The sequence below is a fragment of the Chenopodium album genome, chromosome 19 (genome assembly GCF_948465745.1).
Source record: "Chenopodium album chromosome 19, dcCheAlbu1.1, whole genome shotgun sequence".
Classification (NCBI taxonomy): Eukaryota; Viridiplantae; Streptophyta; class Magnoliopsida; order Caryophyllales; family Amaranthaceae; genus Chenopodium; species Chenopodium album.
The window spans coordinates 10,389,993-10,403,104 of NC_137852.1; the positions used below are offsets into that span (position 1 = coordinate 10,389,993).

The 13,112-nt window shown below is 34.9% G+C and overlaps 1 protein-coding gene and 2 non-coding genes across 6 annotated transcripts; 2 read left to right on the forward strand and 1 right to left on the reverse strand.

Moving 5' to 3' along the window:
• Positions 1 to 1,163: 1,163 nt before the first annotated feature.
• LOC145595945 (uncharacterized) lies at positions 1,164 to 7,053 on the forward strand. Of its 4 annotated transcripts, none has more exons than XM_081652380.1 (7): positions 1,164 to 1,603; positions 2,987 to 3,060; positions 3,682 to 4,893; positions 4,981 to 5,031; positions 5,122 to 5,220; positions 5,411 to 5,560; positions 6,660 to 7,053. In XM_081652380.1, the coding sequence occupies exons 3-7, from the start codon at positions 3,706 to 3,708 to the stop codon at positions 6,810 to 6,812; spliced, it is 1,641 nt and encodes a 546-aa protein (XP_081508506.1). In that variant the 5' UTR covers positions 1,164 to 1,603; positions 2,987 to 3,060; positions 3,682 to 3,705; the 3' UTR covers positions 6,813 to 7,053. The 4 variants fall into 4 exon arrangements, with proteins under 4 accessions (XP_081508506.1, XP_081508504.1, XP_081508503.1 ...); XM_081652378.1 differs by having other exon boundaries at positions 2,991 to 3,060; XM_081652377.1 differs by lacking the exon at positions 2,987 to 3,060 and having other exon boundaries at positions 1,167 to 1,603.
• A 327-nt stretch (positions 7,054 to 7,380) lies between these two features.
• On the forward strand, positions 7,381 to 7,511 carry LOC145596362 (U11 spliceosomal RNA). The gene has a single exon (XR_014103205.1). It is a non-coding gene; the product is annotated as a U11 spliceosomal RNA (small nuclear RNA).
• Positions 7,512 to 7,941: 430 nt separating this feature from the next.
• TRNAK-CUU (transfer RNA lysine (anticodon CUU)) lies at positions 7,942 to 8,014 on the reverse strand. Its single transcript has one exon. It is a non-coding gene; the product is annotated as a tRNA-Lys (tRNA).
• Positions 8,015 to 13,112: the final 5,098 nt, after the last annotated feature.

The window sequence follows — 13,112 nt, forward strand, 5'->3', positions numbered from 1 at the left end:
TAATTTGTATAATTTTTGAATAAATCGTATCTATTTTGAGACAAACCTCGTTAAAATGTCGTTGATGTTTTATAACATTATTTATGCAGTACATAGTATTTGTATTGACGCAGGAATTACCATACATCTTCGACAACTTAAAAAAAAAAAATCCTAAGATCTTAAACTTTTATCTATGAATCACTATATTTTGCAAACTCAAAATAAATTATAAATCTCTATCAGGAAATAAACTAAACTTATCAAAATCAACGAGGTTAAATTCGTTTTGGGGAAAGATATTTTATAAAAACCGAAAATTTTAATAAATCAATATTCCGCAATATTTGAAGTAAAAAATCTAAATTTCCCTTAAAAACATTTTTTTGATTTTTTTAAATCATATATTACTATTTGTGTTTGAGGGTGAATTCTTAAATTATTTTCGTGACACATATTTTATAAGAAATACTCTGCATTCTCATTGATAGAATACGATGATTTCTTTTATAACTTCGAATGCTTCCAAAGTTTTTTCAATTTGATTTTATTATTTCCCGTAATAATAGATTAAATATTCTACGTGCTAATTGAGTCCACAAATAACAACATATTATATGGTTATGGCGTAATACCACAAGAATTAGAATTTATCTTTCTTGTTTTAAAAAAAAAAAAAGAATTTATCTTTCTTTGGTACTTAAAAATGACGTAATAGTCATCAAAAAGCCGTTGATATTTGACGTCCATCTACATCCAACGGCTGTGATTTCACCAAACTTCTTAATATTTTTTGGTAATTGAAAGAAACCTTTTATTAAATTGCTAGGCCTTGGATCTTACATCACACGTCTCTCTCTCTCCTCTTTCTTTGTGCGTCTCTCTATTTTACACGCTTTTGTTGCTATCTACCTTCTTCCCTTCTTGTTTATTGGTATTTTTCACAAAGAAAAATACAACACAATTTTTTTAAAAAATTATTATCCAAAATACCCAGAAATTCTTCTCAATTATTACAAAATTTCAATTAAATTATTATCTTTTCTTGTTATCCAGCTATTTTTATGAGGTGGGCCTTAATTTCCCATGTAATTTCATTATCTCAAACTTTTTTATTTTATTGTTACAAATACGTGCAGTCATTAAAATCAAATCTTTTTTAGTCGTAATTGTCAACTAGTTTAGTGGGTACGGTTTTAAAGTAATGTTGAATGTGGGGATCGAATCTAGTCTACATTATTATTATTGTGCGTCGTCGTGTATTACTGTACACCTAAAGTATATTATCTAGTGAATTTGTTGATATGGGTTTTGTTTAATTATCAATATTATTCCCTTTTTTGTGGTTTTAATGTTTATTTGTTTGTGTTGAAGAAAAATATTTAAGGTTGTGAAGCTTAATAAGCCCCTGAAGTTGCGGATAAAAGTGATCTTGGTCATAAATAGAAATTATATATAAATTGATGATAAAAGAGATTGTCTAAAGAATTGTTCAAAGAAAGCTTCTTTACCTGTCCTTCAATAAAGGTGGTGAACAAGTTTTAGAGAGAGAAAGAGGGAGATAGTTAGAGAGAGAAACAAGGCCGCCTTCTTTTTTGGGTGGAATACATGAGTTGCTGACCATGTGGGTTTTTCCTCTCCTTTCTTCTAATCTTAGTTTTTGTCTTTAATTAATTTTTAAGATTAGGATGATCAGAAATTGTCAATGAAATTTTTAGCTTCTTTTTTGTCAGATAAATTTTGTGTTTTTCTTTGGTGATTTTGTTATTGATTACTGATTACAGGTGCTTAATTAATTCTTTGTTGTTTATCCTTGTCTTTTGATTGGAATTTGTAGTTGTAATTTTTGTTGTTTGATTGTGTTTAGTTTATGACATGGGTGCTTTTTTTTTGTTACATGTCAGAAAACCTTTTGGTGGGAGGTTTCTATTTTTGTTTGGTGTGACTTTATGTTATGAAAGGTTTTTTTGGATGGGTTGTTATCTATTTTTAGAAATTTTTAGGTAGCTACCAAATGAGTTTCCTTTGTGTAGGAGTTTTTGGGTAATACAAAAGAAGAAAGTATGATATGATTTGCTGTTAATTATGCGTTGCAAAATTAGTATGAATTAATAAGCTTTTGAAGTTTTGAGGATATGGAAATAGCTTGTTGAGATTGGTGGACGAATTCGAGGTGATTGTTGGTGATACCCTTGTGTACTCTGCTTTTGCTGCTGTTGGAAGTAATAGTTAGGGACACATACCTTGATGAGTTTCCATGATCAATAATATGGCCTCAACCTTTAGAGCCGCGTTGTTGTTGTAAAGTTAAGGAACTTAAGAGCCTCTTTAGGAAGGAGTCCTTTTTCGGCCAAGGATTTTCTTTGGAAACATTGGAGTATTTTTTATGTTGGTGGTGTTGTTGTTAATACTCCTCCGTCTGGTTGAGTACTGGGCTTATGAGAAGAGAAATGTGTTGAACCATTTGAAGTAGTGAAACTTTGAAATTGTTGACAATTTTCAATGATTATCAAATCATTTTGGATATATATGAATGGAAGAGGAATTGTTTGGCCCTTCATTTGACTATTACTAATAACTTTTGTGCTGATTGATATGTGGTGTTTCTTGTGAAGGCTTATAGTGACCGAGTTGACTTCTCATTACCAAAGTAGAGAACTAGAGACTGAGTTGTTTTCTGAATGACACTTAAGTAAGAATGAGCAATGTTGAAGTGGAGTGGAGTGGAGTGACTCACTTGGTGCCTTTTCTTTTTGATGGTCTCGGTGAAATCTGTAATTTCTGACTGTCTGGTTTTTGGTGGCGACTATTTTACTTTTTCTGAACTTTTATTGGGAGTTTTTTATGTGGTCTGAATTCATCAACTGTTGAATTAGATTGATGTATTACCCTGAAACCAGCTGAAATTCTATTGAATTCATATATCAAGATTATTGCCAAATTTGCAACCTTGGGATTTCAATTGTTTTATGATCTAATACTGTTATTGATATTTCTTTGTAATTAGTCAGTGAATGGAAGAGCTAGTTGCAACTTGCAAGTCCATGAAACTGACATATTCAAGGCTGCTTTGGTTGCAAGGTTTTTTTTTTTTTCCTTCACGAAGATAAACAGCTATTTCTTTTTCCTGGTTTTAGTTTCTTTGTTTCCAAGCTAAGAATTTTTGTTGAAAGAAAGTTTAAGGGTATTTTTTGGTAAACATGATGACCCTTGTGGCCTTGGGTGTTCCCTTCTTGTTATGTTCTATGAAAGGAGTTTTTTTCCTCATTTGCTCATTGTACACCTTTTCTGAAACCTTGTGGATGAAAGCTACATAAATGTTCTGCTCCACAGGTTTGATATTGTATACGAGGCAGTAGCAATACTGTTTTTTCATTTAAAACTTGTTATGAATTTCATTTTGATTGTAGCTTTACGAATGGTTTTCCATTCTTAGTAATTGCTGATTTGCTACTGTTAGTGGACATGGTTTACATATGTCGTGTAAGAACATAACTTTTTTCTGTTTAATGTCAGAATTGTTTTAAATCCATTCGTGTTATGCGATTTTTGTGGATTCAAATCCCTGTTGTATATCTGTACTTGTGATACTGTTATAATGAGAGCTTATTCGTAGTTGATGAGATAAAATGTTAAAAATTTCCCTATATGTTCTTAGTTGAGATGGAAAATGCCTGAAACAATTTTCATGCTATCGTGCAGAACTGAAACTTTGTAAGTCTGCTCATGGATGAATATTCCAGTAGAAGATCTTCTGGGGGACTTGGTGTCACAAGAAGAGGGCCTAGCCTTGTTTTGAGAGAGACAGCTCAGAACAATAGAGATAAAAATGTTCAGGTTTGCAGTCGAGTAGGATGTGGTAGCAGGCTGAACTCGATGAAGGATTCGCAGACCGGCTCTCCCAGTAAAGTCAAAACTCCAAAAAGTCCTTTCCGTTCATCTGCTCTAGGAAAGGAAAGCATTGGAAGTTCATCCAGAGCTCCTGCTTCTCCTAATACTTCAAAAAAGTCAATCTCAGGCTCAAAAAAGAAATTGTCTTCCCACCTTGACACTGATTCAGAAACGTGCAGTCTACAAGAGGAATCCGAGAAAGTTTCTGGAAAAACCCAGATGAGGGTTCATCCTGAGCCAGAAGATCAGGATCATCCTGAAGCTACATCTTCTGAAGCTGGGAGTTCTAGTTCAGGACCCACTAGCAAATTTGCGAAGAAAAGTGCTCTGAGGTTTGGAATGGGGCGCCAAGATTCTGCTGCAAGTTCATCTACCTCATTTGGTTTTAAACAGGCGAACCAAGGGGCAAGAAATGGTGGGGCTAGTACAAGTAGGTATAATTTGAGGAATTTAAAATGCAACTCAATCTCTGATGTCGTACCATCAGGTTCTTCTCTCTCTCCTGAGTCAAATGTCAGTAAGAAGAGGGACACTGGTGGTAGGAAGAGATTTGGTGAAGGTGAGAGTAGTTTACCTGTGAGAGGAAAGAAGATGAATGGAACTATACTGGATGATCGAAGGAATGAATCTTCCAACCGTGGAATCTCAATCTCTGATTCAAGACGTACCAGAAGCTTGAATCCTGGGAATAACGACTCTGCACCAGTTAGGACTCAGAGGTCATCTGCTAGAACAAGGCTTTCAAATCAGGAAAGTCGGAACAGATTGCCATTGGTTCAGTCACCTCGAATGAGCCCATCTTCATCTCAACCTGACTTAACAACTGATGAAACTGATTTTAGTTTGGAAAATCAGTTCCCTGTCCAAACTTCAGCTGGTTATTCAAATTCTCTGGTTAGACCAGGTAGCGGCATCGAACACATGCATCCTAATAGGTCTAGTGACCCCTATGATGCTGGCCTTGCTCGTGCTTTTATGAATCGTGATGCTTTAAGACAGTACAACTTAGATGGGATTGCTGAGGTATTGTGTTGGTAGTATGCTCATGTTTCAACTATATTATTATTTAGGAATTGATTGTTTGATATATCGCTTTCTGGTATCATGCAGATGTTACTAGCACTAGAGAGAATTGAACAAGAAGAAGAGCCAACATATGAGGTAATTGTCATAAGCTACTTCAAGCATCGTCAGAACTTTCTCTTTTTATAATGTACTGTTTTTGTTTACTGCTTTCATCTGATTTTGCAGCAATTGCTTGTTCTGGAGTCTAATCTTTTCTTAAGTGGACTTTCGTTCCATGATCAGCACAGGGACATGAGGCTGGATATTGATAATATGTCATATGAGGTATATCTTTAATTTGCATCATTGCATTACTACAATTTCAATGTCTCCTTGGATAAAGAAACCCAGATACATATGCCACCTGCAGATCATTTGACCATGATATGTATAATTAATGAAATTTGATTTCTCCTTGTTTGTGATTTTGGATAAGTACTAACTACTAAGAAACTTATCTTTGCTATTTTAACAGGAGTTATTAGCCTTAGAAGAGAGGATGGGAACTGTGAGTACAGGCGTGCCAGAAAACGTTTTGGCTAATTGCCTTGAAAGAAGCATCTACCAGGGTACTGCAGAATGTAGTAGAGAGGATGAGAAAGATGTCAAATGCAGTATATGCCAGGTTTTGACTCTTGATCTTTTTTCCAATTTTCTTTTTACTTATATATTGACTTGTGATCAACTTAATTACTGGGAGGCAAGAAAACAGAAAGCTCGTTGTTGTGAAAACTACATTTTGCTTGAACTTGTGCATGGCATTCTTAAAAACTACTTAAATGATTAGGTGCACTTAGGTGTTATTGTATAATCAGTTCCTTCAATCTATATCCATTTTCCCTCTCTTTGTGTTTCTGAAGTGAAACAGAATTGTCTTTCACTCATTCCCGAACACCAAAAGGCAGTGCCCTTGTTAAATCATGGCCGACACCATTCTAATTCATTCTACTACGAAAAGAACTGAAAGAAAAAGAAAACTTGATCTTTATCTAGTCATCCTAGCTTGCTTTGACTTTTCAACACTGACTAGTTGAAGGAAATCCTATACTTATGTCGACACCAATTTTATTTGCCAACTTAATACCAGGACAATTTGGCAAACATTTAGCCAGAAAAGGACTCTGTTGGAGCTTTTAGGATCTATCTGCATATTCGTTCAGCCCGGGCACTAATATCTATATCTATTGCCATCCCACAAAAAATTTTGAGTTTCCTTTTTCTTAAATATATTCTACTTGTGTCGATTCCATACCCTACATGAACATGTATGCTACTATGCTAGCTGCAGGTTTTCCTTGTAGAAAGATTCTATAAATTGCAAAACAATCTGCAGAAGAACTAACGTGATTGTCAAATAGGGCTGCTAGACTTTGGAGGCCATTTGATCACATTTGTTGTACCCCAGGGAAAAAGAACAGTGTGATAGGGTGTCTTTCAAGGATTTTTATGTCAAGCTATTAATTTCATGATTTGTATACTTTATGAGTAATTTATGTGCTGAAGTTATTGTGTGCATAGCATAAGGCAGTTCAGAACGCGGAACCCTTTTGCTTTTCAATAGTTTCACTCCTTGGAAGATTTTTAAGTGAAAACCACTCACTTCTACAATTTTGCTTTTCTACATATTTCCATAGTTTTAATTTTTCCTAGATTTTCCTACTGTAATCAATTTTCCAGACACTATGAAATTGTACTAACTTATTTGAGCGAATTGCTGGGTGCAGGAAGAATATGCAGACACAGAAGAACTGGGAAGACTTAGTTGTAATCATAGATATCACTTTGAGTGTATAAATCAATGGCTGAAACTCAAGAATTGGTGCCCTGTCTGCAAGAATTCTGTAGCGCCTCCACCTTCAGCGTCCCTGCCTCCCTGAACTCCACTGTTATGTTCTTTCATCGTTACCTCAGTTTGTACAGATCAAATTCGGTCTGCCTCATTTCTTCATCAGAAATTTGATTATATATATTTTTTTTTCATAGTTCGCCACTTTTTCCACTCTTTTGTACATAGATTCTCTTAAATCCTTCAACTAATAATCCTAGCCCTTTTCAGAGGCTCCATTATGGGAATTGGTTGATTTCGCTTCCTTATTTATCATCAGATTCTCAAGTAAATATCTCCCCCCCCCCCCCCCCCCAAGTTTCTTCTCTACTTGCTCGTCCACTATTTGTTCATATTTCTGTTGATGAACTTATCAAAATGGTCCTTGGTATATGTATATATCTCTTCATTTTCTTAGCAATTACTTGTAATCGGAAGAAGCTTGAGCATATTGAGCCAAATACTGATGCATTAGATAGCAAAATGGTCAAACTCTACAGCACTAAGTGTTGGATTGTGATTAATGAACAGCTTTTATAAAAGTCCCACATCGGACAAAAGAAAAAATGGAGTTGCCAAACCTTAGTATAAATAATATTCAGCTGACAACTTAAGAAATTTAAAAGGGTCGGTTGGCTAAATATGCCATGCTCGCCCTGAGATAAGGCGAGTGCTGTATGGCTATCAAGACATATGGCCGACATAATTTGTGGAAACTCCTATAGGGTTGGCTCGCTTGGCCGACCCTCCATAACATAATCTAAAATATTTGTATATACTATTTGGTTCGTATTATGTGTAATTTTGGTGTATTATTTGTGTAGTATTATTAATCAAGGATGTACTTTTTGCGAAGCCAAAATGCTATGGGTAGTACCTTTTAATAGTATACGAAGACAAATATATGCACGAAGTATTGCACACACGCGTGCCACGGAGTAGTTTGATACATAATAGTTGTATTCATTATGTTTAACAAGGTAGTTAGACATCTCGTAACGGAGTAGTTTGATACGTTGGAATAGTTGTATTCATTATGTTTGACAAGGTAGTTAGACATCTCGTAATCTAGTGAAGTGATGAAATCGCTGATGGATAGCGCGATTTATTTTGTTTATACGGTTTCTCTTATATCAAAAATTGAATTAGAATTAAAATGAATGGAAGAGAAAAAAAAAAAACGCCCACCGTGGGGCTCGAACCCACGACCACAAGGTTAAGAGCCTTGCGCTCTACCAACTGAGCTAGACGGGCTTGATGTTCCTTAAAGCAGATAATTTTATTTAAATTATCTTTTTAGCGCATTGTAATCCAAAATTCAACATATGCAAACCACTTTTATTTTTTGAAGGTTAGATAATTAAAAGAATAACAAAACTTTTCAACCTTTTTTTTATTTTACTATGAAGTATAATTTGGTCTGGACCTCATGGTGATATTAAAACAACCACGGGCGCCATGTGGAAAAGACTGTGTGCGTAGCATGGGGTGGTGTTACTGTAGCAGCCACCTTCATGGCCATGCCCCAACCAGGTACCAAAGGTTGCACCCTCGTCCTTGACCTTGTCCTCTATTGTCCTGCCTCAAGGAGCCCGTTGGTGGTGTAGGTTGCATCGTGGTTGACAAGTAATTGTATCAACTAGAACAACTAAGGCGATCAAACTAACACAAGATTATAGGAGGGAATCAGATTAGATTGATGGATGAGATTGGTGGACAACACTTGTTTTGCCCTTGAGTGATCAATGCACACGCATTTGCTTATTTTGGAGAGCTCCAACAATGGTAATTAAACGAGTGTGAATATATTATGTGCATGGTACACCCAAGTGTATAATAGACACTGTAATATTTATAATTACGGAGTATGTTATTTTCAAAAGTCAAAATCGCAAGTACTATGTCTTCATTCCAACATAATTGGCCACATATATTATTCTTGTTTAAAGGAATTGAGCTTAAATAATAAATTTCATACATCTTAAAGGGCTTATTAGGCTTTTAATTGTTTTTAATGAATAATAAAGACACTTGTAAGATTTTTGCGCCTGTATTTAACATTTGTGTAAAATTTTTATCCAGGTATTTTCTTATATCTGTTTTGTTTAATCTATGTCGAGTTGCAATATTAACAGTGGTGTTAAAATGCAGCTATAAATACTCAAGTACAGCTTCTGTAGGTTTTGTTTAGGAGGTCTGTTTTCACATCATTATTAATTCAGGCTATTCTAAATTTCAAAACAAGATGTGCAAGTTCTTGAGATTTCATGCATAGCAATATCCATTTATTGCAGCGAACAAATGACAAATATAGACAGTAAAGTCATAGATTCATAGTAGCTGAAAGCCTGCAATGAATCAAGAATGTTGTGGCTGATCATTTTAGCGGCAACAACTACAACAGATGATGAGAACCTTAATTATCAGATCATGGATACTGAAAGGGTTTCAGAAACTCACATCTAAGTACTAAATCCAGGCTCAAAGATCATAATACAACAGTTGACAAGACCTTAATTATCACATCGTAAATACCAAAGTGCTGAGGAGTTTATCAGATCATGATACTAAATCCAAGTTCACAAATCTCTTTGCTTTATAATGATGATAGGAATCAAGAACTGTAAAGAAATACATTTATAATGCCAACTAAATGCATATGTTATCAAGTTAGCTTCAGAAGCACAAGATATCAGCAACATTGCAACAAATCATGTGAAGAAAATTCCACAAAAAATCTATAAGGTCAACTTATAACCACGATCAGATTATGACAAGAAATTGTACCTTTAAGATATTCAAATGCTTCAAGGATCATCTAGGTATATATGTATATAATTAATAATTTACTTCTCTGCAGAATAACAACGCTTCCTGTATTATGTTGAATTCTGGTAACTCTAATAGCAATCATATTAAATCAGAGATAGGACCATCTTTATTTTTTTTCTTCATCCTTGCCTAGACTCTAAAGTCTGCTTGCAAACTTATATCTTGGTTGATCAACATAGATCGGTGGTGGACTGGTGTTGATGACTGCCAGCATTGCTGAATACCTTGAATTGGGTAGGAGCAAAGGATTGAAAACATTTTCATCCAATCTTTGGATCAAAAGATGTAAAAGGGCAGATGACAAATAGGACAAGTAGATTGCTTCATCAGCTGGGAATCAATGCAGGAAAGAAGACAATTGCAGCCACATTTGGGCACAATTCTTGAGAATTCTTTTTCTTGACGACTCACAAGCATATCGAGCACCTGATCACAAAAGCAGAAATTTACTAGTATTCTACTATTCTAATGCAGAGGAGAGTCTTAAGTATCACAATTCCATTGAAACAGTTAACGACTTCAGATCACATTCCTCTTATGATTTTTTTCAAGTAAAAAGTGTTTTTAGATGACATGAATTACTGCTTTAGGCCTTTGGCAATGATACTCATATAAAGAATCTTCCACGGACATCTCAGAGAAACTTCATACTCATATTAGGTATTGCAGGCTTGCTGTAAGTCTGCAACCACAAAGAATTTAAGAACATCAGTCCTTTGCTCTGTCTATCATTTAAAAAAAAGGATAGAAAGCACTAGCCAAATTACCAAGTACGTTATAAACCTTCAAGGCTTCAACTGATTGAAATTGAAGCTATAATTGTTGCAAATATCGTGAATCTACTTGGTCAATCTAAAAAGATTTGAACTCACCAGTTACAACTTACTAGTCCCAAACTCATGGGAGCAGCCAAGCAGGTACCAGTCGTAATTATGAGCAAATATGCAGGCACTGATCATCAAACAGAGACAGAATAAAGGTAAATGTATGAACTTGTCTTGCTTTGACAAGGCTGCTAAAATCAGAGACACAAGCTGATAGGGTCAACAAGTTTAAGAATCAACTGAGTTGAAAACAGCTACAACAATCCCAGCAAGTAACAGAGCATGCTTTCAGCTGGACTTATTTTCACTGAAACACACAGTAGGATTTAAAAATTTACTGGACATGGACTTAGAGCAAAGTACATGTGTATCACACTATACCAAGTGGGAAATATTTGTGTAATTTTGTATTCAGTAAATATTAAGAGTGCAAGGAAGAACACACAATATTCATCTTAGCTTTTAATGGCCTATGTAGAATACAGAATTTAAATGGACCATGTAGAATACAGTATAATTGGACCAAGGTATTAAATGGTCTATGTAGAATACAGAATTTATCTTGTTCAGACTTTACATGCAAAAGATGGAAGGAAATTGTGGCTTCAGATCAAGTTTTATTACTAGATCTTTGAGAAAATTTCCAGGCAAAAAATCCTAAACACTCTTCTTTGAACATCCCCCATATAGCAGGTCTGAACAACATCCTAAAATATAAACACCTAAACTTTCTGGTAATAATGATAGTCCCAGGAAAAAAAAAATCAGGAGCTTCACTTCCATTAAGCCAAGTATCAGTCGAGATAGTACATTAAATACACCAACAACCTAGCACGAAGTTGAACAAAATTCAAAAGTCTGGTAAGAGTGGTAGCACAAATAGATGACTCCACTCTCCAGAATAGTCTCCTCCTTTCCTTGAGTATGTGCATAAATCAGTCAAACAAGCATTCTTCCATATCGATCTTTCTTCCGAGACCACTTCCAAAACCAACAAATCTGACCTTGAAACAATTAAGAGCTCAAATACAACAGAATTCAACATGGACTGTGTTTTACACACTCGATTACAAATTTCTGCAAAAAGGCATGTGTATTTATCTCCTCCCAATATAAATATAAAATGAAAGGCAGAGGCGTGCATCAAGCCTTAAAATAGAATAGCACTAGAAATAAAACAAAGGAATTTCTATTAAATGAGAAAGTGGAAGCTTGAGACATTCCAAATAAGAATTTTATCACTAAGTTGGAGAGAACACCTTCCAAAATAACTACGTAGTATAACCCAAGAGTCTCCAAGACTCAAGACTCAAATTTAATACAGTACATCTTATTCTTACAATCAGGAAGGATTAGGGGGTGTTTGGGAAAAAAAATAAAAAAGAGAGAAAGAGAATAACACTTATTGGAGAGCTCTAGCTGATAACAAGAGGGTAGCTGTTTTAAAAATTTAAGGTGTTTGTAAAAAATAAAAAATAAAAAAGAGAGAAAGAGAATAACAATTATTGGAGAGCTCTAGCTGATAACAAGAGGGTAGCTGTTTTAAAAATTGAAGGTGTTTATAAAAGAGCTTTTCAAGTACAATAAGCTCTTCTGCAATAACCTCAATAGTAAGGCTTACTGAAAGAATGGTTTTTTAGCAGAAAATTGAAATATCTACAATATATTTTTGACCATCTATCAGGTCATTTTACCAAACAGCTATTAATCTGCTAATAAAACCAGCTGAATAGCTGATCAATTACCTTATAACAAGTTTAATTAATACTAAGCTAACATATCTTTACTTTATTAAACATGACCTAAATCAAAAAACACCTCAAACAATCTCAGAGAAAACCTGCACCAAAAGGTGCAAGGCCTTTGAAGAAGACATGAATTTCCAAAATGACATACCCTTGAATTCTTCCAAGATGCTTCTTTATATAAATGCAACCACATCAGCACACACCATATGCCAAATACAGGCGGGAATGCCTCTCTTGAACTAGATCTAAATTATACATATATGCCAATGCTAAACAGAAGGCCATATTATAATAAAATAAATATAATTACTAGACATGAAACGCCTATGATAGAGCAATTACCCTGCAATTTACTTACCCTTTCCTCAAACTTTTGCAAATGCTTCTTCTATTGGTTGTTTGATTGATGATTTTGACAACCATGTTTTCTTCAATAAGATGGCAGATACTAAAGCATCTGCCATTTAACTATCTCCAACATGATAGTGCAATTCTGCAAGTAACACCAAAAACACAACAAAATTTTGACCTTAGCATTTTGGAGGCAGGAGTAGAGACTAATTTCCTAGAATTCCAACCTTCCTAAATGATAGCTCTTATTACATATGGAGTACTAAGACATTTCCCCTTCTTCCTTTCTCATAGAGCAATATACGTAGTAAAAAATTATAATGAAAAGGATAAATAAGTTATGAGTGAGACTCACACAGTCATACACAACTTTTAGTGCAAATGAGGCCAAAGCCCCTCTTGACTGCACTCTCTGAGCATAGTACGTTAGTATGTTACAATAAACTTTTGAAAGTGAAGCAGGGCAGAACATAAGAGTCAGAAGACTGCACCTGCATCCTCTTGTACAATACCCTGCTCCCTCACCGCACTAAACATCTCCTTCTCTGAGTCTTTTCATAGCCATATTATGGACCTGTCTCCTATTATAATGAGACA